At 46.0% G+C, this 24,866-nt stretch overlaps 1 protein-coding gene and 1 long non-coding RNA gene across 2 annotated transcripts in view; one reads left to right on the top strand and one right to left on the bottom strand.

Annotated features, from left to right (window-relative positions):
• Positions 1-24,866, top strand: part of LOC138663520 (zinc finger protein 721-like) — a 90,112-nt gene that overhangs the window by 5,657 nt on the left and 59,589 nt on the right. The window contains exons 4-9 of the mRNA XM_069749759.1: positions 2,975-3,135; positions 10,277-10,426; positions 10,556-10,735; positions 10,819-10,942; positions 11,026-11,138; positions 11,630-11,720. Of these exons, the coding sequence (XP_069605860.1) occupies positions 2,975-3,135; positions 10,277-10,426; positions 10,556-10,735; positions 10,819-10,942; positions 11,026-11,138; positions 11,630-11,720 (819 nt within the window). The remainder of the gene's footprint in view (positions 1-2,974; positions 3,136-10,276; positions 10,427-10,555; positions 10,736-10,818; positions 10,943-11,025; positions 11,139-11,629; positions 11,721-24,866) is intronic.
• LOC138663521 (uncharacterized) overlaps positions 3,041-24,866 on the bottom strand; it is a 67,781-nt gene continuing 45,955 nt past the window's right edge. Inside the window, exons 2-3 of the long non-coding RNA XR_011318205.1 lie at positions 7,226-7,364; positions 3,041-3,160 (exon numbers count right to left, since the gene is read on the bottom strand). This is a non-coding gene — a long non-coding RNA (uncharacterized lncRNA). The remainder of the gene's footprint in view (positions 3,161-7,225; positions 7,365-24,866) is intronic.

Here is a 24,866-nt window from a genome sequence, read left to right as displayed (position 1 = left end):
CTCCTTGAATCTCCTCCGCGATGTGACATATACACAGAGATATATAGGGTGTACGTCACGTAAATTAAAAACTCGAATAACTGAACACATTAGAGACGCTATTAACCCCAATATAAGAAATACAAATAAAAATATCTCTATGGTATCGAGACATTTTAATTTACAACATAATGGGGATATCACCGCTCTAAGGGTGCAGGGTATTGAGAAAGTGTATATGTCACATCGCGGAGGAGATTCAAGGAGACGCCTGCTCACTAGAGAGGCCTTTTGGATCTACAATCTAAATACTCGTTATCCTGCAGGCATGAACAAGAAAAGTGAAATTATGTATCACTATTGTTAGTGTTTTAGTATGTTGTGTATGTTATAGTCTATTTTTAATATGTTCAGACATTTGTAGCTCCAGGACCTTACGAACCTGTCATGTGATATGGGGGGCGTGTCTTAAGCCTGTATGGGAGATATAGCGCGCTCATTCCTGGAGCTGCATGGGCATGAGTAAGACCGCTATAGGTCGAAACGCGTAGCCGTATTCTTACAATCACCTGTCTGGTCCACTTTTTGTAAGGAATTTTTCTGCTTTAATTGCCACTTTGGATTAATAAAATTAGCAACTTTTTATCCATCTTGCTGGAGCTGGAGTGTCTACTTTGTTGGAAGTGCTGCTGCTGGACGTCTGGATCAGGACGGGCTCCTGTGCTCCGCTTTCGATGGTCTGGTTCGTGAGCTGGCTGCGACTTTTTTAGGTTTTACCACTAGCTGCTCATTTATTACTGATGGAGACTGTTAAGATTGATCATTTCAGTAGTTGTGTTATTGTCTATAGTCACAGTTTTTGATTACAGAAGTCCGTGTCAAAAATACTCTGATTTAACCTCTTCCCGCAGCCAGTTTTGTGTTCCTAATCAGGCCCCATTTTTCATATCTGACATGTGTCACATTATGTAGTGATAACTTTGGAATTAATCACAAAGGATAATAGAAAACAAACGGATCTTACAAATTATTTTCCAACTTTGTACAATACCCTACATACAGTTTAACTGTCTGGGCACATGGCAGTGTTCAGAACGGAAGGAGCGCCATGTAGCTATTTGAATGTAGATCTAGCTAGACTAGATTGCAGACACAATGTATTGGGTCACCTGGCAGCTCAAAAGATATCCACCATGGACATGATTGGCACTATCTTCTCTGCTTTCCATATCCCAAGGATTGCCTTGCTCATCGCCCTTTAACACCCTTGCATGTATCTGGACTTACACTGGGACCCTTAGGCTTGGTCCATGGTGTTACCTGCCATTCTGTGGTATTAGATGGCAAGAAGAATAGTCAGGTAGCTGGGTCAGAACCACAAGGACAGAATCAGAAGACACGAGTAGTCAGTAAACGGGCCACGTTCACAACAATAAGCAAATACACAAGCCACAAGGTGAGCACAGAGGACTGAACCAGAGGAGAACAACGCTGTTTCTGGCAGATTCCGGCCATGTGCTTTGAGCTTTAGTAGGGTGTGGTACTTTCCAAATGGCTGAAGTAGGGAGCAGATTACTCCAGCTGGACAGCAGGAACAGATCCCAGATGAGATTGGACACACCATATGCAGAAGCCCTAACTAGGGTTGATCGAATAGCTTCAGATAAGTGCTTATCCGAATAGCTATAGTGCTTCCCGAATTGCTGCCTTGGTAACCTGGATACCTGTAGCGCTCCTGATAATGAACTGTTCGGCGTCGCTGCTGCATGTGTCGTGGCTGTGTGATGGTCACAACACTAGCATGGATAGCCGAAAAATGGGCACGGGCTCTGCATGTATGAGTTGTGACTGTCACACAGCCACATCACAGGCAGCTGCAGCGATGAACAGATGATTATCGGGAGCGCTCCATGTAACAAGGTTCCCGAGGCAACTATTCGGTAAGCGCTATAGCTATTAGGATAAGGAGTTATGCAAAAGCTATTCGATCAACCCTAACCCTAATATAACTAAATGACAGAAAACCAGAACAGTCGAAATCCCCATAAAGTGATTTAATTGACAGAAAAACACACAATGGTCACAGAAATAACTTGATTCTAACAAAAGTAATAATAAATAAAAAAGATTGTAGACGCCTGTGACACTAATTAGTGGACACACCTTGATTTAACCTGTCCCTTTTGTCACATTTTCAGGGGTACCATCATTTCTGTCCAGGCCTATTTCATGAGTTTTATTCTTTTTTAATTCTGTGGACGCATGGTTGAAAAGCAATGTCTGACGTTCATTTGTTCATTTTCATAGATTTATTATTACTTTTGTCATATTCAAGTTATTTTGGTGATTGTTGTGGAATTTTCTGTCATTAAACGAGGGGTAACAAAAATTTTGACCACGTGTAGGAGGACTGAATATTTTGATTCCACAGCCACTTTCCAGAAATTAACATGCAGTCGAATTTGGAGAGTGAAAAATTACACATTTGCCATTTTATTACCCAACACTTAGTGCCCAGATTGTGCTTACTATAACATTGCTAAATACAGGGATCCTAAATGTTGTTTGAGCACACTGCAAGACTCAGAAGTGAGAGCAGATTTTGCTGGATTGGTTTATAGAAACCCTCTTGCTTTTCAACAGCCTTTGAGCCACTAATAGTGTGGGAACCTCTGTTTTTCCATCGACAGATGATGCACCTGAGTGGGGACTTGTTTTTTTGTGAGATGAGAATTCATATTATTTTCGCCTACATAACATTGGTTGGTTTCTTTTTATTCAATATTTGGGAGACAGAATAAACACAGTTGAACACCGCACACTACTGATTAATCTAATAAGGTTTTCTATTAGACTGTGAACTGTCATTGTCTTGGTAAATAATTACAGTTTTTTTACATAAACTGTAAATAAAAATGGCAAGCTAATTAGTCAAAATGTTCAAAAATATAAAATTCAAGGATATTTTATTCAAAAATAATTGTTTTTTTCTTAGCAGATGACTGTACCCGGAGATCAGAGGGACAGCTGACATCTTCAGTTTTTAAATCGGATGATCTCGAAATTCCACAGGATGCAACTGAATTGAATGCCATGACTTCAGATATACCATCATCCCTTCACCGCAAAGATCTGTCATCTGATCCTTTGAAACAGGTCCTGTCTTTTGATTTATTACTGACTACAAAGGAAAATGAAAGTCACAAAATAAGCATTAAAACACAATCTGCTCCTAAAGAAAAGAAGTCATTTTTACATTCAGTATATGGAAATACCATAAACCAAAGAACCCACACAAGGGAGAAACCTTTTTCCCGTTCAGAATGTGGGAACTGTTTTAACCGAAAATCAGATTTGGTTAAGCACCAGAGAATCCACACAGGGCAGAAGCCTTATTCATGTTCAGAATGTGGGAAATGTTTTAACGAGAAATCAGATTTGGTTCAGCACCATAGAACTCACACAGGGGAGAAGCCTTTTTCCTGTTCAGAATGTGGGAAATGTTTTAACCACAAACGTAGTCTTCTTGTTACACACCAGAGAACTCAGAGGAGAAGCCATTTTCCTGTTCAGACTGTGGGAAATGTCTTAAGCATAAATCAGATTTTGTTGCGCACCAGAGAACCCACACAGGGGAGAAGCCTTTTTCCTGTTCAGAATGTGGGAAGTGTTTTTACCATAAAACAAATTTCTTTAAGAACCAGAGAAGTCACATAGGAGTGAAGCATTTTTTCTGTTCAGAATGTGGGAAATATTTTAACCATAAATTTATTCTTGTTACGCACCAGAGAACTCACACAGTGGAGGAGGATATAGGCCCCCCAGCCTAAAAACAGCAGCCTGCAGCTGCCTAAAAAAGGTGCCTCTGTTAGAGGCACCTTTTCATGCGCTTTGCCTGGCTCTTCCCACTTGCCCTGTAGTGGTGGCAAGTGGGGTTAATATTTGTGGGGTTGATGTCACCTTTGTATTGTTAGGTGACATCAATCCCATGGCTTAGTAATGGAGAGGTGTCTATAAGACACCCACCCATTACTAATCCTATAATTGTATGGTACATAAATACACAGCCAGACTAAAGTCCTGTATTTGAAAAAATGACACAGACTCCTTTATTATTCTCAATTAAACCATACTTACTGCATTCCCTAATCCCAGAAAAGCCCTCGATCTCTTGCAGTAAAAATAAAAAAACAATAATATACCATACCTGTGCATTGTTCTGTCCGATGCTGTAATCCATGTCTGGGGGCTAAATACTGTAGTTCTCAACTTTGATGGTGCCAAGATGCAACCGTCCCGGCTGATAGCGCAACATCATTCACCATTGGTGACCATGGGAAAATGCCAGTGATGATGTCACTTTGGTCAATGATGCTGCGCTCTCAGCATCTCATTTACCAGTAGTTTTCAGCCGGGGCGGTCACATCTTGGCACCGTCCAGGTTGCAAACTAGCCCCCAGACATGGATTACGGCGTGGGAGATACCGACGGACAGGTATGGTGTATATATATATATTTTTTATTTGTATTACAGGAGATTGAGGGCTTCACTAGGATTAGGCGTAATAATAAAAATGTAAAACTGTGTTTAGTGTTATTTCATATAAAAGACTTTATTCTGACTGTACCTTTATTTAACATGTAACTATAGGATTAGTAATGGATGGGTGTCTTATAGACACTTATCCATTGCTAAGCTGTGGGCTTGATGTAACCAGACAATAGAAAGGTGACAAACCCCACAAATATGAACCCCACTTGCCACCGCTACATCTAATATGTGCGTCTTTGTTGGGCACCTGCATGCTGCTGTAAAAACAGCCTAAAAAGGTTGGGGGGCTATATAAATGGCCCGTTACCAGCGTGAGAATACCAGCCCTCGAAGCCCTCGATCCCAGTAATCCCAGTGAAGCACTCGATCTCCTGTAATTAAAATAAAATTAAAAAACAACAATGTACCATACCTGTCCGTCGTTCTGTCCCACGCTTTAATCTATGTCTGGGGGATAATTAGTTTTCAACCAAGACAGCGCCAATATGCGACCGTTCCAGCTGAAAACCACTGGTGAATGAGATGCTGCCAGCACACCATCATTCACCAGCGGTGAACTCATCTTTGGCATTTTCCCACGGTTCGAAGGTCACCGCAGTTCTGCCTGGCTTCGATGATGTAACCGTTGGCGAATGATGTGTAAGAAGAAGCACTGGACTGCCGGATCCTGCACTGCGCCGGGCCCAGAACTGCTGAGGCTGCTTCCCTTGTTGTCCGGGAAAAGGCTTAAAAGCCCTGACTGATCCCCTGACCCAGTAGCAGGGCGCGTGCCCAAAGAAATGCGCACTCTGAAGCAGTCAGTTTTGGCACGGGCAGAGAGCGAGCATCAGGCTGAAGAGTGTGCTCCTTCCCTTGAGCACCCACGCTGCGTTGCTCTGCGCCCACCAGTCCCTGCCATCACCCAAGTGTCCAGGAAGGACCGAGCAGTTGGATGTCCTGCCTTCACCAGACTTGGAGTTGCCGTGTGTTCCTCATCTGTGAGCACAATTCCCGGGCTGCTGAGAGAGAGCCGTGCACCAGATAGACTTTTGTGGCCTGACCAATTAATCCTCGTGGACCTCCCTACGCCGGATTCTGGAATTGCTGCTGCCCTGCTGTGGCCCTCACCAACCTATGGACTAGGGGCTCAGCGGAAGGTACTGGAGACCGACTGGTGCTGCCAGAAGAAGGACCGTTGCGTGATAGACCCCATTGGAACCACACCACGCCATCTGCTGCTGGCACCATTGTCTCCAAAGCTACAGCTAAAGACTGAGAGGCCTTTGATACGATAAGTGATTTTCAGGAACTGCCATTATTATGATTGCTGCTCACTTTTGTTGCTTATCTGCCACTGTACTGTTCAACCTCCCTTTGTATCTCCCTATGAGGAGTTTAACCCCTGTTATATTAAATCTGTTCAAGTTGTTAACCCTTGCTCTGCCTCTCTTGCATCACTGCATCCCGCAACCTGCTTACAGATGCCGCGCTCTCAGCAGCTCATTCACCACTAGTTTTCAGCCGGATTGGTCACATCTTAGCGTCATACTGGTGAAAACTAATTATCCCACAGATATTGATTACTGCGTGGGACAGAACGACGGACAGGTATGGTATATTGTTGGATTTTTATTTTATTTGCTGGGATTAGGCGATGCAGTAAGTATGGTTTAATTGAGATTAATAAAGGAGTCCGTGTCATTTTTTCAAATAAAGGATTTTAGTCTGGCTGTGTCTTTTACCGCACAACTATAGGATTAGTAATGGATATGTGTCTTATAGACACCTCTCCATTACTAAGCTGTGAGCTTGATGTCACCTAACAATACAAAGGTGACATCAACCTCACAAATATTAACTCCACTTGCCACGGCTACAGGGCAAGTGGGAAGAGTCAGGCAAAGCACCAGTAATGGTGCATCTAATAGATGGGCCTGTCTCTTTATCTAAGGTGCTTGTCAGGCAGTGTGGAGGTCAGATCTGAAATATCTATGTTTGGACCTGGTCGACCTTTATTTGCGCATACCCTTTCAGGCGCCATGGGAGTGATTCAGAAACGCTACAGGTATGGTTTGCATTCAATATGGTCCCGCTTTTAATACATTTAGGAGGCCGTAATGGCACAGCAAATATAATAAAAAAATGTAGAGTGGGATTAATGTGGTCTTTCTTCTAACATACTAAGGAGGCCATAATGGCACAGCGAATATAAAAATCATAGAGTAGGACTGCCCCATGAGAATGCCTTGACGTGGCGGGTGGCTCAAATAATTAATCAATTGTATGCTAAATGTCTCATTTTGATATACAGTTAGAAATTAATATGTGCATGTGCACTTTTTGTATTGCGTTCTGACCAAAAACAGCGCTGGCTTCTCCCCTTTTGATCTAATAGATGCGCCTTTTCTAGACAGCTATGGGCTGCTGTTTTAATGTTGGGGAGACTATATCAATGACTGTGGAGAAATGGGGTCAGTGGGTGCTCTCGTCCGCTGGCCCAGCTGTCTTAAGCAAGTCTGCATGGACCAGGGCTCATACCACTGAACGCCCGCTCTATCTCCCGGTTGGCAATACACTACACAGACAACACAGGGTTAAGGTAAAACAGTGTGGCAATGCTTTATTGAACCACAACACACCATAGCAAACAGAACTATCCCACCAATTACCCCAAGATGGTGCACATTACAGGGCCTCACCCTTCCGCTGACTCACCGAGATAATGGTAGATGTTACGTCCGAGCTCCCAGGGACGCTACTCCATCTATAGTATGCATACAGAGAGGAGGTAACGACAAGCGTAGGGAGATATCCGAGACCAGTCCTGTGTTCTTCAGCTGATCCTGAAGAGTTCCTTACCAGAAGAAAAGAAGTCTCTTTTATACCTGAGGCCTGTAAGCTATTTTTAGAATTACCCAGGGTCCTTCAGACCAACATCAAGATAAGGTAAACAATGGTGATGGGATTAAGTATCACTATTAGCATATCAGCACACGTCAATAAACAAAGCTTAACACACCCTATGCACAGTCACTAGTACAGACTTAAGGCCCCTTCACATTTAGCGACGCTGCAGCGATACCGACAACGATCCGAATCGCTGCAGCGTCGCTGTTTGGTCGCTGGAGAGCTGTCACACAGACCGCTCTCCAGCGACCAACGATGCCGGTAACCAGGGTAAACATCGGGTAACTAAGCGCAGGGCCGCGCTTAGTAACCCGATGTTTACCCTGGTTACCATGCTAAAAGTAAAAAAAAACAAACAGTACATACTTACCTACAGCCGTCTGTCCTCCAGCGCTGCGCTTTGCTTCTCTGCTCTCCTCCTGTACTGTCTGGGAGCCGGAAAGCAGAGCGGTGACGTCACCGCTCTGCTTTCCGGCTCACAGCCAGTACAGGAGGAGTGCAGAGCGCAGCGCTGGAGGACAGACAGCTGTAGGTAAGTATGTACTGTTTGTTTTTTTTTTTACTTTTAGCATGGTAACCAGGGTAAACATCGGGTTACTAAGCGCGGCCCTGCGCTTAGTTACCCGATGTTTACCCTGGTTACCAGTGAAGACATCGCTGGATCGGTGTCACACACGCCGATCCAGCGATGTCTCCAGGGAGTCCAGCGACGAAATAAAGTTCTGGACTTTATTCAGCGACCAACGATCTCCCAGCAGGGGCCTGATCGTTGGTCGCTGTCACACATAACGATTTCATTAACGATATCGTTGCTACGTCACAAATAGCAACGATATCGTTAACAATATCGTTATGTGTGAAGGTACCTTTAAGGTACCGTCACACATAACGATATCGTTGCTTTTTGTGACGTAGCAACGATATCGTTACCGAAATCGTTATGCGTGACAGCGACCAACGATCAGGCCCCTGCTGGGAGATCGTTGGTCGCTGGGGAATGATCAGGACTTTATTTCGTCGCTGGATCACCCGCTGACATTGCTGAATTGGCTGTGTATCGCCGATTCAGCGATGTCTTCACTGGTAACCAGGCTAAACATCGGGTTACTAAGCGCAGGGCCGCGCTTAGTAACCCGATGTTTACCCTGGTTACCAGCATAAACGTAAAAAAAAAAAAACACTACATATTTACATTCCTGCCACGTCCCTCAGCGTCAGCTTCCCTGCGTCCCCCAGTGTCAGCGCCGGCCGGCCGTAAAGCAGAGCACAGCGGTGACGTCACCGCTCTGCTTTCCGGCCAGCGCGCTTACACAGTGCAGGGAAGCTGATGCTGGGGGACGTGACAGGAATGTAGTGTTTTTTTTTTTTTTACTTTTACAATGGTAACCAGGGTAAACATGGTTACCCGGGGACCTCGGCATCGTTGGTCGTTGGAGAGCTGTCTGTGTGACAGCTCTCCAGCGACCACACAACAACTTACCAACGATCACGGCCAGGTCGTATCGCTGGTTGTGATCGTTGGTAAATCGTTAAGTGTAACGGTACCTTTACACAGTATGTTGGATAGTATACCAGTTGGCAAGTCTGTCTTCTTGACCCACCAGCTATAAACACTTAAATTCACAAGCCAATATACAGATAAAAAATCAGTTCTTTTTGGTTTCCAAAAACATGGTTGTCTGGGAAATTAAGATACAATCTGGTTTCTTCACAATGACCCCTTACCAGCCTGAGAATACCAGCCCCCAGCTGTCAGCTTTAGCAAGGCTGGTTGTCAAAAATGGGGGGACCCCGCGCCGTTTCTTTAAATTATTTAAATAAAAAAACAGCATGGGGGCCCCTCTATTCTTCTTATCTAGCCTCGCTGAAGCTGACAGCTGAGGTTTGCAGCCCCCAACTGTGAGTTTTGTTTGGCTGGTTAGTAAAACTACAGGGGAACCTACACTAGTTTTTTCTTTTTTAATTGTTTATTTACAGCGCAGGAGCAGCTAATGAAAACTCCCATCCACAGCTCCTGCTCTCACTGTAATTAGCAGCTGCAGGTATCAGATGACAGGAGCAGTAGTCCCATCAGCTGACACCAGTGACCGGAGGTAAACTTTATACCGTTGTCAGCATGGGAAGCGCGGTTCCCTGACCGGCGGGAAGGATTTCCCCACCGATCACATGACAGCGAAGCATACACCCGGTATTGGGACAGCCGAACCCGAACAGTAACACTGATTTTCTGTTGAAGTCTGTGTTCTGTGTCCGTGCCCGAACAGTAGGTGTTCAGTACGGACGCCGAACTTTACTGTTCGGATTCGCCCATCTCTATTTGAGATCAGATAATTTCGTTTGCGGTGTTTGTGGAAACAAAAAATCTTTTATAAAAGCCTCAAACTTCTGTGTGTGAATCAGAGCTGAGATCTAACGTGATAGAAGATTACAGTGCGTGGAAGACGGGAAACCTTCATATAGAGGCCGGTGGTGATGGAGTCAGTGACCGACTCTGGACAAATCTGTTTCTAGAGCCGTAGTAGAAGATGAAGATGTCGTCCTCATCATGAAGTAGTTATTTCTCCTGTCACGTGTAATGAATATCTCCTGCAGTATTGCTAATGCCGATTCCAGGGTCGGTAAATGAGACGAGAATTAGCGTTATGGAAGATGAGTCTATGAGGAACGTATTCATCTGCCGACTCCCAGGAAGAAACTGCTTGTTGTCTGTGGCCTAAATATATAGGTTTTATTAGTAGATCTGAAGAAGAAAACTGAATACTGTAAAATAATAAATCTCATGTTTCCCTTATTATCTCCAGTAATTGTATTATTACACAGGATTTTTATGATGTTACATCGGCTCATCTTCTCATTCAGGTCTCTACAATATTGGATCCTCTCAGTGAAGATCTTCTACACAAGAAAATGTTCCTGATTTATCCATCAAAGATGGATATGGACAGAGAAAAGATGGCGGAGAGGATATTACACCTCAGCCTAGAGATCCTCTTCCGGCTTACTGGAGAGGTGAGAGATTCTGATGACGTCACATTACATCATTCTTATCTATGGGAATAACAGATGGACAGAACTGTAGAGGTGAGGACTCTGGAAATGTCTGTAGTGAGATTTATTAATGTGTCTCTCCATAACCAGGATTACACAGTAGTGAAGAAGACCTCTAGTGAGAGTTGTCAGGACCCTGTGTCTGAGGGATGGGGAAGACCCCTGAGCCCAATCACGGGGCCTCCACCTCACCCCCTAGTACATGACGACATCAATGACCAGAAGATCCTAGAACTCATCTACAAGATGATTGAGCTGCTGACTGGAGAGGTGACACTGCTGGGAATGCTGAGACATTATACAGTAACGCTATGAAGGGATCGGAGTGATGACGGTATCAATGTATGTGTCAGGTTCCTATAAGATGTCAGGATGTCACTGTCTATTTCTCCATGGACGAGTGGGAGTATTTAGAAGGACACAGAGATCTGTACAAGGACGTCATGATGGAGGTTCCCCAGCCCCCCACATCATCAGGTAATAGACAGGACTAAATACACACGGCCTATAATTATCAGTATGTAAATAATGAATTCAGTCCCTGTATGTGTTTCCTCCAGATCTATCCAGTAAGAGGACAACACCAGAGAGATGTCCCCGTCCTCTTCTTCCACAGGACTGTAAACGAGAAGATCCCAATGTTCCTCAGGATCACCAGGTAGATGAACAGAAGGTGTCATGAGATCTCCCTTGTGATGTGTAGATGGCTGTGGAGGTCTTGTGCTCAGTCTTGTTTTAGGCTAGGTTCACATTGCGTTAATGGGACCGCGCTAACGAACAACGTTGCACGGCGAAATTAACGCCGTGCAACGCGTCCGTTAGCGCGCCCATTGGCAGCAATGGGAACGCGCATCGCTAGCGCGTGCCATTTTCGGCACGTGCTAGCGATGTGCCGGTGTTTTGTGACGCGCCTCGGACGCTGCACCCGAGGTCCGTTCCCTGCGGGGAACGTTAAACGCGACCCTGAAAAAGACATTGCGTTGGCGCAATCCGCTACCGCTTAGCGCTAAACGGATTGCCCTAACGCAATATGAACCCAGCCTTATCCCCCAGTATTATATGTTTTATACTTGTGTAATGAGAACGGTGGAGATGGCAGGATTAGAGCTGATCATAGATGTGACTTCTCCATCTGTCTGTGATTTTTTTCAATATTTGTTTTAGAGTGAAGATCTGACCTATATTAATACTACAGAGACATATGTGAGGGGTGATGGGTGGTGTAAAGAGGAGATTCCTACATATGACTACCCAGGTGAGTAGTAACCACTAAATACAGAGAAGTCACAGATTCTTCTCAGTCACCGGCTGTGGCTGCCTTATCGGTGGTGTAGTCCGGGTGTATTACCAAGATCGCCATTTTGCCTCTAGACCACAACATTCTCCTCCATTGAAAAATGTTCAAATGACTTTGGGCATTGAAAGCCCTTTCATATAGAACTTACAACCTGGAGGATTCACCTACCCTCTGGGGATAGAAGACGGTGACCGTTATCTACCCAGATCTGTAAACTACAAAGCCAAATAACAGCGCATGTAGAATGTACTGACAAGTTAGAAAATCACTTAAGGAACATTATTATGATGGGTCCGTAAGAGAAAGCGGAGGGTAGTTATACTGTTGGCTTCCTAGATCTCTGATATCTTATTTTCTGAATCTCCCTTCTCTCGCTTCTGTGCTGCTGAATGTGCTCATATGGTCCCTACAAGACCAGGTCCAGTCTTTCTGGCCAAACTTTGCTTTAACCCCTTAAACCCCAAGGGTGCATTGCACGTTAGTGACCAGGCCAATTTTTACAATTCTGACCACTGTCCCTTTGAGGTTATAACTCTGGAATGCTTCAACGGATCCTGATGATTATGACAGATCCTGATGATTATGACATTGTTTTCTCGTGACATATTGTACTTCATGATAGTGGTAAAATTAGTTTGATATTACCTGCTTTTATTTATGAAAAAAATGGAAATGTGGCAAAAATTTTGCAATTTTCCAACTTTGAATTTTTATACCCTTAAATCACAGAGATATGTCACACAAAATACTTAATAAGTAACATTTCCCACATGTCTACTTTACATCAGCATAATTTTGGAACCAAAACTTTTTTTTGTTAGGGAGTTATGAGGGTTAAAAGTTGACCAGCAATTTCTCATTTTTACAACACCATTTTTTTTTTAGGGACCACATCACATTTGAAGTCATTTTGAGGGGTCTATATGATAGAAAATAACCAAGTGTGACACCATTCTAAAAACTGCACCCCTCAAGGTGCTCAAAACCACATTCAGTTAGTTTATTAACCCTTCAAGTGTTTCACCGGAATTTTTGGAATGTTAAAAAAAATGAACATTTAACTTTTTTTCACAAAAAATTTACTTCAGCTCCAATTAGTTTTATTTTACCAATAGTAACAGGAGAAAATGGTTGTTGTACAAATTGTCCTGAGTACGCTGATACCCCATATGTGGGGGTAAACCACTGTTAGGGCGCATGGCAGAGCTCGTAAGGGAAGGACTTACGTTTGACTTTTCAATGCAAAATTGACTGGAATTGAAATGGGACGACATGTTGCGTTTGCAGAGCCCCTGATGTGCCTAAACCTTGAAACCCCCTGCAAGTGACACCATTTTGGAAAGTAGACCCCCTAAGGAACTTATCTAGATGTGTGGTGAGCACTTTGACCCACCAAGTGCCTCACAGAAGTTTATAATGCAGAGCCGTAAAAATATAAAATCATATTTTTTCACAAAAATGATTTTTCGCCCCAAATTTTTTATTTTCCCAAGGGTAACAGAAGGAATTGGAGCCCAAAAGTTGTTGCGCAATTTGTCCTGAGTACGCCGATACCCCATATGTGGGGGTAAACCACTGTATCGGCGCATGGCAGAGCTTGGAAGGGAAGGAGCGCCGTTTGACTTTTCAATGCAAAATTGACTGGAATTGAGATGCGACACCATGTCGCGTTTGGAGAGCACGTGATGTGCCTAAACATTGAAACCCCCCACAAGTGACACCATTTTGGAAAGTAGACCCTTAAGGAACTTATCTAGATGTGTTGTGAGAGCTTTGAACCCCCAAGTGTTTCACTACAGTTTATAACGCAGAGCCGTGAAAATAAAAATTCTTTATTTTTTTTCGCAAAAATTATCTTTTATCCCCCAGTTTTGTATTTTCCCAAGGGTAAAAGGAGAAATTGGACCCCAAAAGTTGTTGTCCAATTTGTCCTGAGTACGCTGATACCCCATATGTGGGGGGAACCACCGTTTGGGTGCATGGCAGAGCTCAGAAGGGAAGGAGCGCCGTTTGGAATGCAGACTTAGATTGAATGGTCTGCAGCTGTCACATTGCGTTTGCAGAGCCCCTAATGTACCTAAACAGTAGAAACACCTAAAAGTGACCCCATATTGGAAACTAGACCCCAGAAGGAACTTATCTAGATGTGTTGTGAGAACTTTCAACCCCCAAGTGTTTCAGTACAGTTTATAACGCAGAGCCGTGAAAATAAAAAAATAATTTTTTTCCCTCAAAAATGTTTTTTTTAGCCACCAAATTTTTATTTTCCCAAGGGTAATAGAAGAAATTGGACCCAAAAGTTGTTGTCCAATGTGTCCTGAGTACGCTGATACCCCATATGTTGGGGTAAACCCCTGTTTTGGCGCACAGGAGAGCTCGGAAGGGAAGGAGCACTGTTTTTACTTTTTCAACGCAGAATTGGCTGGAATCGAGATCGGACGCCATGTCGCGTCTGGAGAGCCCCTGATGTGCCTAAACAGTGGAAACCCCCAATTATAACTGAAACTCTAACCCAAACACACCCCCTAACCCTAATCCCAACTCTAACCATAACCCTAACCACACCCCTAACCTGAACATGCCCCTAACCCTAATCCCAACCACACCCCTAACCCCACACCTTACTCCAACACACCCCTAACCCTAATCCCAACCGTAACCCTAACGACACCCCTAACCCTAATCCCAACCATAAATGTAATCCAAACCCTAACTTTAGCCCCAACCCTAACTGTAGCCCTAACCCTAGCCCCAACCCTAACCCTAGCGGGAAAATGGAAATATACATTTTTTAAATTTCATTATTTTTTCTTAACTAAGGGGGTGATGAAGGGGGATTTGATTTACTTTTATAGCGGGTTTTTTAGCGTATTTTTATGATTGGCAGCTGTCACACACTAAAAGACTCATTTTATTGCAAAAAATAGTTTTTGCGTCTCCACATTTTGAGAGCTACAATTTTTCCATATTTTGGTCCACAGAGTCATGTGGGGTCTTGTTTTTTGCGGGACGAGTTGTCGTTTTTTTTGGTACCATTTTCGAGCATGTGGCATTTTTTGATCGCTTTTTATTCCGATTTTTGTGAGGCAGAATGACCAAAAACCAGCTATTCATAAATTTATTTTGGGAAGGGGGGCATTTATACCGTTCCACGTTTGGTAAAATTGATAAAGCAGTTTTATTCTTCGGGTCAGTACGATTACAGCAATACCTAATTTATATTTTTTTTATGTTTTGGAGCTTTTATACGAAAAATTTTTATAGAAAAAATAAATATTTTTGCATCTCTTTATTCTGAGGACTGTAACTTTTTTACTTTTTCGTTGATGATGCTGTATGGTGGCTTGTTTTTTGCGGGATAAGATGACGTTTTCAGCGGTACCATGGTTATTTATATCCGTATTTTTGATCGTGTTTTATTCCAGTTTTTGTTCGGCGGTATGATAATAAAGCGTTTTTTTGCCTCTTTTTTTTTTTTTTACGGTGTTCACTGGAGGGGTTAACTAGTGGGACAGTTTTATAGGTCAGGTCGTCACGGACGCGGCGATACTAAAAATGTGTACTTTTATTGTTTGTTTTTTTTAGATAAATGTATTTATGGGAACAATTTATTTATTTTTGTTTTGGTATTATTTTTTTTTACATATGTGATTTTTTTTTTTTTTTTTAACTTTATAACATTGCTCCGGGGGGACATCATTTTATAGGGTCAGATCGTTGATCTGACACTTTGCAGAGCACTGTGTCAGATCAGCGATCTGACGTGCAGTGCTGGAGGCTTGCAAGCGCTTGCTCTGAGCAGGCGCTTGCAAGCCACCTCCCTGCAGGACCCGGAAGCAGCCCCGCAGCCATATTGGACGGGGCCTGCAGGAAGGAGGAGGTAGAAGACCACATCACATCGCGTTACTCCGAGGGTCTCAGGGAAGCACGCAGGGAGCCCCCTCCGTGCGCGATGCTTCCCTGTACCACCGAAACACTGCGATCATGTTTGATCGCAGTGTTCCGGGGGTTAATGTGCCAGGAGTGGTCTGTGACCACTCCTGGCACATAGTGCCGGATGTCAGCTGCGATAGTGAGCGCGGCCGATCGTATATGACGTACTATCCCGTCCCTGGGAATTAAGTCCCAGGTCACCTCGACGGGATAGTACTGTCACGCCTTACAGACGTGTCTATCGGGTGGACCCACTGGACCGCAAATACAGCAGTTACTGATACCAGGAAGGGAGAACCAGACCAGGAAAGCAGGTTCAAACGCTTTATTGTGCAGTAATACAAACACTAGGGGAGACACCCCAAAGGAAGGCCACAGGGCCACAACACCAGAAAGCCTCTAAGGAGACCAAGGCTGGAGTGACCCCTATACAGGGATTTCCCCTAGACCACCAATAGAGGGTCCGATGAGGCAGACACCTGTGTTAAACCAACCTAGGAGGTAGGAAGAAATTAATAAACAAAACAGGGCTGAATGTGGAACTTGGAAGCAGGAAGAAGACTGCAGGGAACCACACAGGATACTGGACTCCGGATGCTGTGGAGACCAGACTCGATCCTAGGGAAAAAAGGAACACAGAGTAAGACAGGCAAATTGGAACGATAAGCCTAGCAGTATAAGACCTGGAGCAGCAACTTCAGGATAATAGAAGTTGCCCAGGCAGTGTCCAGGAGTGACTGAGATCCTTATATACCTCCAGCCTCAAGGTGATAGGCCAGGAGGAGGGGCAGTGAGTAGGGAGGGGCTGACCCTTTAAGAAGCCAGAGAGCTCACCTGCCCACCCCCTATGCACTCCCTAGGAGAGGGAGAGAAAGGAGGAAGTGCAGCAGACATGGGAGCAAGGACCCGGGCAGCATGTCTGCAGGGACGGACCCCGGAGCGCCAGCGGATGACCGGAGCGTGACCCTGCTGGCTAAGGACAGGACCAGAAGAGGTAAGAGCAGGCGGGGAAGAGAAAGAAGGCGCCCCTGACTGCGAGGTGGTGACAGTACCCCCCCCTCCAGGCCCCCCCGGGCGGCGACTGGCAAAGAACCGCCGTAGTAGACGAGGAGCATGGACGTTGCCCTCCGGCTCCCAGGACCTCTCCTCAGGACCAAACCCCTTCCAGTCGACCAGGTACCATGTGGCACGCCCTCTCTTCTTCACATCCAGGATGGCACTGACCTCATACTCGTCATTGGCCGAAATCGGAGGAGGACGCTCTCCCGGATCCTGGGAGAAGCGGTTGAGGATCACAGGTTTGAGGAGGGAACGGTGGAAAGAATTATGTATTCGCAAAGAAGGAGGCAGTAGTAGCCGATAGCACACATCGTTGAGTCTCCGGGACACCTTGAACGGTCTGATGTACCGAGGTCCGAGCTTGAAGGAGGGCACCTTAAGGCGGACGTACTTGGCTGATAACCATACCTTGTCTCCCGGTTGAAACATCTGGGCATCAAGTCTTCTCTTGTTGGCATGGTCCTTCATGCGCTGGGATGCTTTCACAAGAGCCTCACGAGTCTTGTTCCAGATGTTGGCGAAGTCGCGAGCCACGGCCTCTGCTGCAGGATTGGGAGTCGCGATGTCCAAGGGAGTCGGGATCCTCGGGTGTTGCCCATATACAATAAAAAATGGACTGTTACGAGAGGACTCACCAACATGATTATTGTACGAGAACTCCGCCCAAGGCAGTAGAGACGTCCAGTTGTCGTGGTGTGCGTTGACAAAGTGTCGTAGAAAACCTGCCAACACCTGGTTTACCCGTTCCACCTGTCCGTTAGACTGTGGATGATAAGCCGAAGAAAAGTCCAAGGCAATATCGAGTTTCCTGCAGAGAGACCGCCAGAATCGGGACACGAATTGTACTCCCCTATCGGAAACAATGTTGGAGGGTAACCCATGCAACCGGAGGATATGTTGAACAAACAACTCGGCCAGCTTGGGTGCCGAAGGAAGACCAGGCAGAGAAACGAAGTGACTCATCTTGGAAAATCTGTCCACCACGACCCAGATGACAGTATTCCCGGAGGATGCAGGGAGATCCGTGATGAAGTCCATCGCAATGTGTTGCCATGGTTTTGATGGTATAGGCAAGGGCAAGCCGTTTGGGGGTCTTGTTGCGGGCACAGGAAGAACAGGCTGAGACGTAGTCTGACACCTCTTGACGCATCCCAGGCCACCAGTAGTGCCGACCGATCAACTGTAGAGTCTTTGTCAGACCCGCGTGGCCGGCTAGTAAGGAGGAATGTCCCCAGCGAAGGATGCGTTCTCGATTCAGTTCGGGCACCAGCGTCTTACCAGGAGGTACCTGCGACAGTCGAAGCGGTGCAACCATGATCACCTTGGATGGATCGATGATGGGACGAGGTTCCTCCTCCTGATCGTTGGTAAGAAAAGACCGGGAGAGGGCGTCAGCCTTGATATTCTTATCTGCGGGACGAAAATGAAGACGGTAGTCAAACCGAGCAAAGAATAAAGACCAACGGGCCTGACGAGGATTGAGCCTCTGGTCAGACTGGAGATAGGCCAAGTTCTTGTGGTCGTTGTAGATCACCACCGGGTGCACTGCTCTCTCTAGGAGGTAACGCCACTCCTCCAAGGCCATCTTGATGGCAAGCAACTCACGGTCACCAATGGAGTAATTCCGCTCACAGGGGGTAAAGGCCTTCGAAAAGAAGCCGCAAGAGACCATGCGTCCGGAGGCGGCTTTCTGCGTGAGGACGGCCCCGGCACCTGTGGAGGATGCGTCCACCTCCAGAAAGAACTGCTTCTCAGCGACGGGCCTGTGCAGGGCTGGTGCGGAGGAGAAGGCCCGTTTGAGTGCCTGGAAGGAACACTCGGCCTCTGGAGTCCATCCATTAGCAGGTATTCCCTTGCGTGTGAGTGCTGTGAGAGGCTTGACCAGATCCGAGAAGTGCTGGATAAACTGCCGGTAGTAGTTGGCGAATCCTACGAACCGCTGGATGGCTTTGATCCCGACCGGCCGAGGCCAGTTCATGATGGCCGACACCTTGTTAGGATCCATCTCCAGCCCAGAGTCAGAGACAATGTATCCAAGGAACGGCAGAGAAGACCGCTCGAAGAGGCATTTCTCATACTTGGCATACAAGCGATTCTCCCGTAATCGAAGGAGAACTCGTCGGACGTCTCTTCTGTGTGTGGGTAGGTCTGGGGAGAAAACCAAGATGTCATCCAGGTATACCACTACACATACATACAGCATGTCACGGAAGACGTCGTTCACGAACTCCTGGAAAACGGCTGGTGCGTTGCACAGTCCGAAGGGTATCACCCGGTACTCGAAGTGACCATCACGGGTGTTGAAGGCGGTTTTCCATTCGTCACCGACCCGGATGCGGACAAGGTTGTAAGCCCCTCGCAGGTCCAGCTTGATGAAGATCCGGGCTCCCCGGAGCCGATCGAAGAGTTCTGGAATAAGAGGCAGTGGGTACTTATTCTTTACCGTGATAGCGTTTAATCCGTGGTAGTCAATGCAAGGACGCAAGGACCCGTCCTTCTTTTTCACGAAGAAGAACCCGGCTCCCACAGGGAATGGGGACCTCTGGATGAATCCCCGGGCCAAGCTGTCTGTGACGTATTCTGACATCGCCTGAGTCTCAGCAGGGGACAGAGGGTAGATTCGTCCTGTAGGAAAAGAAGCACCTGGAACCAAATCGATGGGACAATCATAAGGCCTGTGCGGGGGCAAGACCTCTGCTTCTCGTTTATCGAAGACATCCGCAAATGCCCAGTAGGCCTCCGGAAGTCCGGGCAAGGACGTAGGTGAGGGAGGTAAACGGATAGGCCGGACGGACAGCAGGCAACGGCTATGGCAGGCCGAACCCCAATGCTGGACCTCCCCACTTCGCCAGTCTATGACTGGCTCATGAGTACGCAGCCATGGCAGACCGAGCATGAAAGGCAGAGAGAGAGTGGGTAGCACGTAAAAGGCAATCCTCTCAGCATGGAGAGCTCCGATCTGAAGCTCCACCTCACTGGTAATGCCCTCAACGGAATCTAGTAGGGGTCTCCCGTCTATGGTGGTGATGATGCGGGCATGCTGCAGGGGGTGTATAGGAATGCCGAGGCGGAGAGCCATGTCTCGCTGAATAAAGTTACCTGCAGATCCCGAGTCCAAATACGCCAACTCTGAGAATCGCCTGTCACCGACTTTCACCTGTATGGAAACAGTTAACGGTAGAGATTTATCACTCTCACCTAGGATGGCCTCTCTTACCTGTCCTAGGTGGAGGAGTTTTCCGGTCTTCTGGGACATTGCCGGCGGAAATGGTTGGAGCCACCACAATAGAGACACAACCTCCGGGCGACTCTCTCCTCACGCTCCTGGGGACTCAGCCGGAGACGATCCACCTCCATGGGTTCGGGTGCTTCAGCAGAAGAAGCGTTACCTGGTAACAGGGGCCTCTGAAAAGAGGGTGCCAATCGAGGTGGTCTTTTCTCCTGGGTTCTCTCCTTGGTGCGTTCTTGTAGGCGGCGATCTATCCGGACGGCAAGGGAGATGTATTCATCCAGGGTACCGGGAAGATCTCGTACGGCGAGCTCGTCCTTCAGGCGACTGGATAACCCTCTCCGGAAGACACCGATCAGAGGCTCGTCAGACCAGCGAAGCTCAGAAGCCAAAGTGCGAAACTGTATGGCGTATTGGCCAACCGACAGAGTACCTTTCTGTAAGTTGAATAACTCCTCCGTAGCAGAAGCCACCCGACCTGGCTCATCAAAGATCTTCCGGAAGGTGTCCAAGAAGGCCCGCAAATCGGATACAATGGGGTCCTCTCTCTCCAGTAGTGGGTTGAACCAGGCCAAGGCTTCGCCCTCCAGGTGTGATGCCAGAATGGCCACTTTCGCCACATCCATAGGGTATTGATGAGGGAGAAGCCTGAAATGCAGCTGGCATTGGTTGATGAAACCCCTGCACATCTTTGGATCCCCAGAGTACCTGGTGGGTTTGCAGAGGCGAGGGGAAGAGTAGACGCCTCCTACGGCACTGGGATCCAACACGGGTGCGGCAACCGGAGCAGAAGGAGATCGCTGCAGATTCGAAAGCCGCTCATCCACAGACGTCATGTAACTCAGCATCTGGGTCTGCATCCGTCCTTGTTGATCCAACTCCTGATGGAGATCTGCAAGATGAGAGGAGAAAGATGCATCCACCCCCTGAGGGGAAGCTAGACGGGCCTCAAGGGTACGCATGAACGCAACTACCTGTTCCTGGCTCTGGCGGAGACTAGCGAGCTCCTTCTGAGCATCGAACCTGGCATCAGCGGGGTCCATGGCCTGGGCAAAATCTGTCACGCCCTACAGACGTGTCTATCGGGTGGACCCACTGGACCGCAAATACAGCAGTTACTGATACCAGGAAGGGAGAACCAGACCAGGAAAGCAGGTTCAAACGCTTTATTGTGCAGTAATACAAACACTAGGGGAGACACCCCAAAGGAAGGCCACAGGGCCACAACACCAGAAAGCCTCTAAGGAGACCAAGGCTGGAGTGACCCCTATACAGGGATTTCCCCTAGACCACCAATAGAGGGTCCGATGAGGCAGACACCTGTGTTAAACCAACCTAGGAGGTAGGAAGAAATTAATAAACAAAACAGGGCTGAATGTGGAACTTGGAAGCAGGAAGAAGACTGCAGGGAACCACACAGGATACTGGACTCCGGATGCTGTGGAGACCAGACTCGATCCTAGGGAAAAAAGGAACACAGAGTAAGACAGGCAAATTGGAACGATAAGCCTAGCAGGATAAGACCTGGAGCAGCAACTTCAGGATAATAGAAGTTGCCCAGGCAGTGTCCAGGAGTGACTGAGATCCTTATATACCTCCAGCCTCAAGGTGATAGGCCAGGAGGAGGGGCAGTGAGTAGGGAGGGGCTGACCCTTTAAGAAGCCAGAGAGCTCACCTGCCCACCCCCTATGCACTCCCTAGGAGAGGGAGAGAAAGGAGGAAGTGCAGCAGACATGGGAGCAAGGACCCGGGCAGCATGTCTGCAGGGACGGACCCCGAAGCGCCAGCGGACGACCGGAGCGTGACCCTGCTGGCTAAGGACAGGACCAGAAGAGGTAAGAGCAGGCGGGGAAGAGAAAGAAGGCGCCCCTGACTGCGAGGTGGTGACAAGTACGTCATATGGGATTAAGGAGTTAATGATCGACAATATTAATTGAGCAGTGAGGGCCAAGTGTGAATTTCTGTACGTAGGTATGATTTGACAGCTGCCGCCCCGCCGACCCCCTGGGACAACGACTCTAGTATAAGTCAAGAGGGGCACTTTCAGTCTAAAAAAAAATGGGCTGAAAATCTCGGCTAATACTCGAGTATATACGGTAATTAGATTTCCTTGGTTTATCTTTAGGAGGCATCACACCTCACACCTCCTGAACACATGTCCTACTGTAGTATTCCTTAAATGTTGTGCTTTTTTCTTATTAACCTATTTGTAATCTTGCCTGTAGAAGGAGCCACTGTGCTCTGAAAGCTGCAAACATATTATTTTCTGGTTAGCCAATAAAGGTATCACTCCTAGAATACTGTTGTCATCATTGGGCAGAAAAGTATTCCTATCGATTTTTCTGGCTAACATGGTACCACAATAAAATTTGTTATTGTACATCCTGTTATTGTACAGGAAAGATATGTATCTTGGTATCGTGTTAGCCAGTAGATAGGAAAATATTTAGAATTGAGAGTCCTCAGTGGTTGATACCTTGTAATGGCTAACTGAAAAGATGGCAACAAATTGCAAGCTTTCAAGACTACGCAGGTCTCTTCATCAGGCAAAGACTAAAAGAAATTCTGAAGAATCACATATTTATGCACAACATAGCACAGAAAAAAAAATCAAAAACATGGATAAGACAGGTGACAGGAAGCAGAATTACCATTAGTGATAAACAGTTATGTCCATAAATATTGGACCAGTTCTTAGATAAGGAATGTTTTATTGTCCTCTGGGGTCTGGTTCTGTTGTGATGACCCCACATGGTCTGAGGGGCAAGTTCCTTAGTTGATGTAAAAAGACATAAATCCATGCGACACATTCATTCCTGCACTAAGACTGTCAAAGGTCGTCATCAGTTTATATTCCCATACTCTTCTGTCTCTCTTAGATTTGAAGCTACCTTTTAAAACAAGTAATTTCTGTCCATAATGTTATGATTTGAGAGACAAAAATGTATTGCCACAGGTAGATCCATTCTTTTTTCTCTTATTGTGTGGCGGTGAGAATTCATTCTTGTTCTAAGCTTTTGCCCTGTCTCCCCTACATACAGACCCCCAGTTGGACATTTAGTACAAATAATTAGGTACACCACATTAGTAGATGACGATGAAAAAGCTAACATATTAAACACCTTCTTCTCCACGGTATTCACGATGGAAAATGAAATGCTAGGTGAAATCCCAAGAAACAATGAAAACCCTATATTAAGGGTCACCAATCTAACCCAAGAAGAGGTGCAAAACCGGCTAAATAAGATTAAAATAGATAAATCTCCGGGTCCGGATGGCATACACCCACGAGTACTAAGAGAACTAAGTAATGTAATAGATAAACCATTATTTCTTATTTTTAAGGACTCTATAGCGACGGGGTCTGTTCCGCAGGACTGGCGCATAGCAAATGTGGTGCCAATATTCAAAAAGGGCTCTAAAAGTGAACCTGGAAATTATAGGCCAGTAAGTCTAACCTCTATTGTTGGTAAAATATTTGAAGGGTTTCTGAGGGATGTTATTCTGGATTATCTCAATGAGAATAACTGTTTAACTGTTGTGAATTCTGTGGCAGAGTTCACTCCTGTGGTCACAAGTGGTACTTCGGCTGATTCTCTCTGGGAGCTTCCGTTTGTGGAGGAAAGTGGTACTGCAGCTTCTGAGTTTCCTCCCTCAGGTGATCTGGTGAGGTCGTTAGGTGCTTCTCTACTTAACTTCCCCTTAATGCTTTGATGCATGCTTCCTGTCAATGTTCCAGTGTTGGACTTGTTTTTCCCTGGATCATTCCTGTGGCCTGCTGCTCTGCATAGCTAAGTTCTTCTTTGCTATTTGTTTGCTATTTTTTCTTTCCAGCTTGTCTATTTGTTTTGCTGGAAGCTCTGGGACGCAAAGGGTGTACCTCCGTGCCGTTAGTTCGGTACGGAGGGTCTTTTTGCCCCCTTTGCGTGGTTTTCTTTAGGGTTTTGTGTGGACCACAAAGTTATCTTTCCTATCCTCGCTCTGTTAAGAAAGTCGGGCCTCACTTTGCTGAATCTATTTCATCTCTACGTTTGTCTTTTCATCTTAACTCACAGTCATTATATGTGGGGGGCTGCCTTTTCCTTTGGGGTATTTCTCTGAGGCAAGGTAGGCTTATTTTTCTATCTTCAGGCTAGTTAGTTTCTCAGGCTGTGCCGAGTTGCATAGGCAGTGTTAGGCGCAATCCACGGCTGCCTCTAGTGTTGTTTGGAGAGGATTAGGGATTGCGGTCTGCAGAGTTCCCACGTCTCAGAGCTCGTTCTATTATTTTGGGTTATTGTCAGATCACTGTATGTGCTCTGATCGCTATGTCCATTGTGATACTGAATTGCCTACCATAACATTTAACTCCATATCAGCATGGGTTTATGAGAAATCGCTCCTGTCAAACCAATCTAATCAGTTTTTATGAAGAGGTAAGCTATAGGCTGGACCACGGTGAATCATTGGACGTGGTATATCTCGATTTTTCCAAAGCGTTTGATACCGTGCCGCACAAGAGGTTGGTACACAAAATGAGAATGCTTGGTCTGGGGGAAAATGTGTGTAAATGGGTTAGTAACTAGCTTAGTGATAGAAAGCAGAGTGTGGTTATAAATAGTATAGTCTCTAACAGGGGTCGGTATTGGGACCTGTTCTCTTCAACATATTCATTAATGATCTGGTAGAAGGTTTATACAGTAAAATATCGATATTTGCAGATGATACAAAACTATGTAAAGCAGTTAATACAAGAGAAGATAGTATTCTGCTACAGATGGATCTGGATAAGTTGGAAACTTGGGCTGAAAGGTGGCAGATGAGGTTTAACAATGATAAATGTAAGGTTATACACATGGGAAGAAGGAATCAATATCACCATTACACACTGAATGGGAAACCAC

This window comes from Ranitomeya imitator, chromosome 2, assembly GCF_032444005.1.
Source record: "Ranitomeya imitator isolate aRanImi1 chromosome 2, aRanImi1.pri, whole genome shotgun sequence".
Lineage (NCBI taxonomy): Eukaryota > Metazoa > Chordata > Amphibia > Anura > Dendrobatidae > Ranitomeya > Ranitomeya imitator.
The sequence above is the reverse complement of the archived record's forward strand: the minus strand, read 5'-3'. Positions and strand labels throughout refer to the sequence as shown.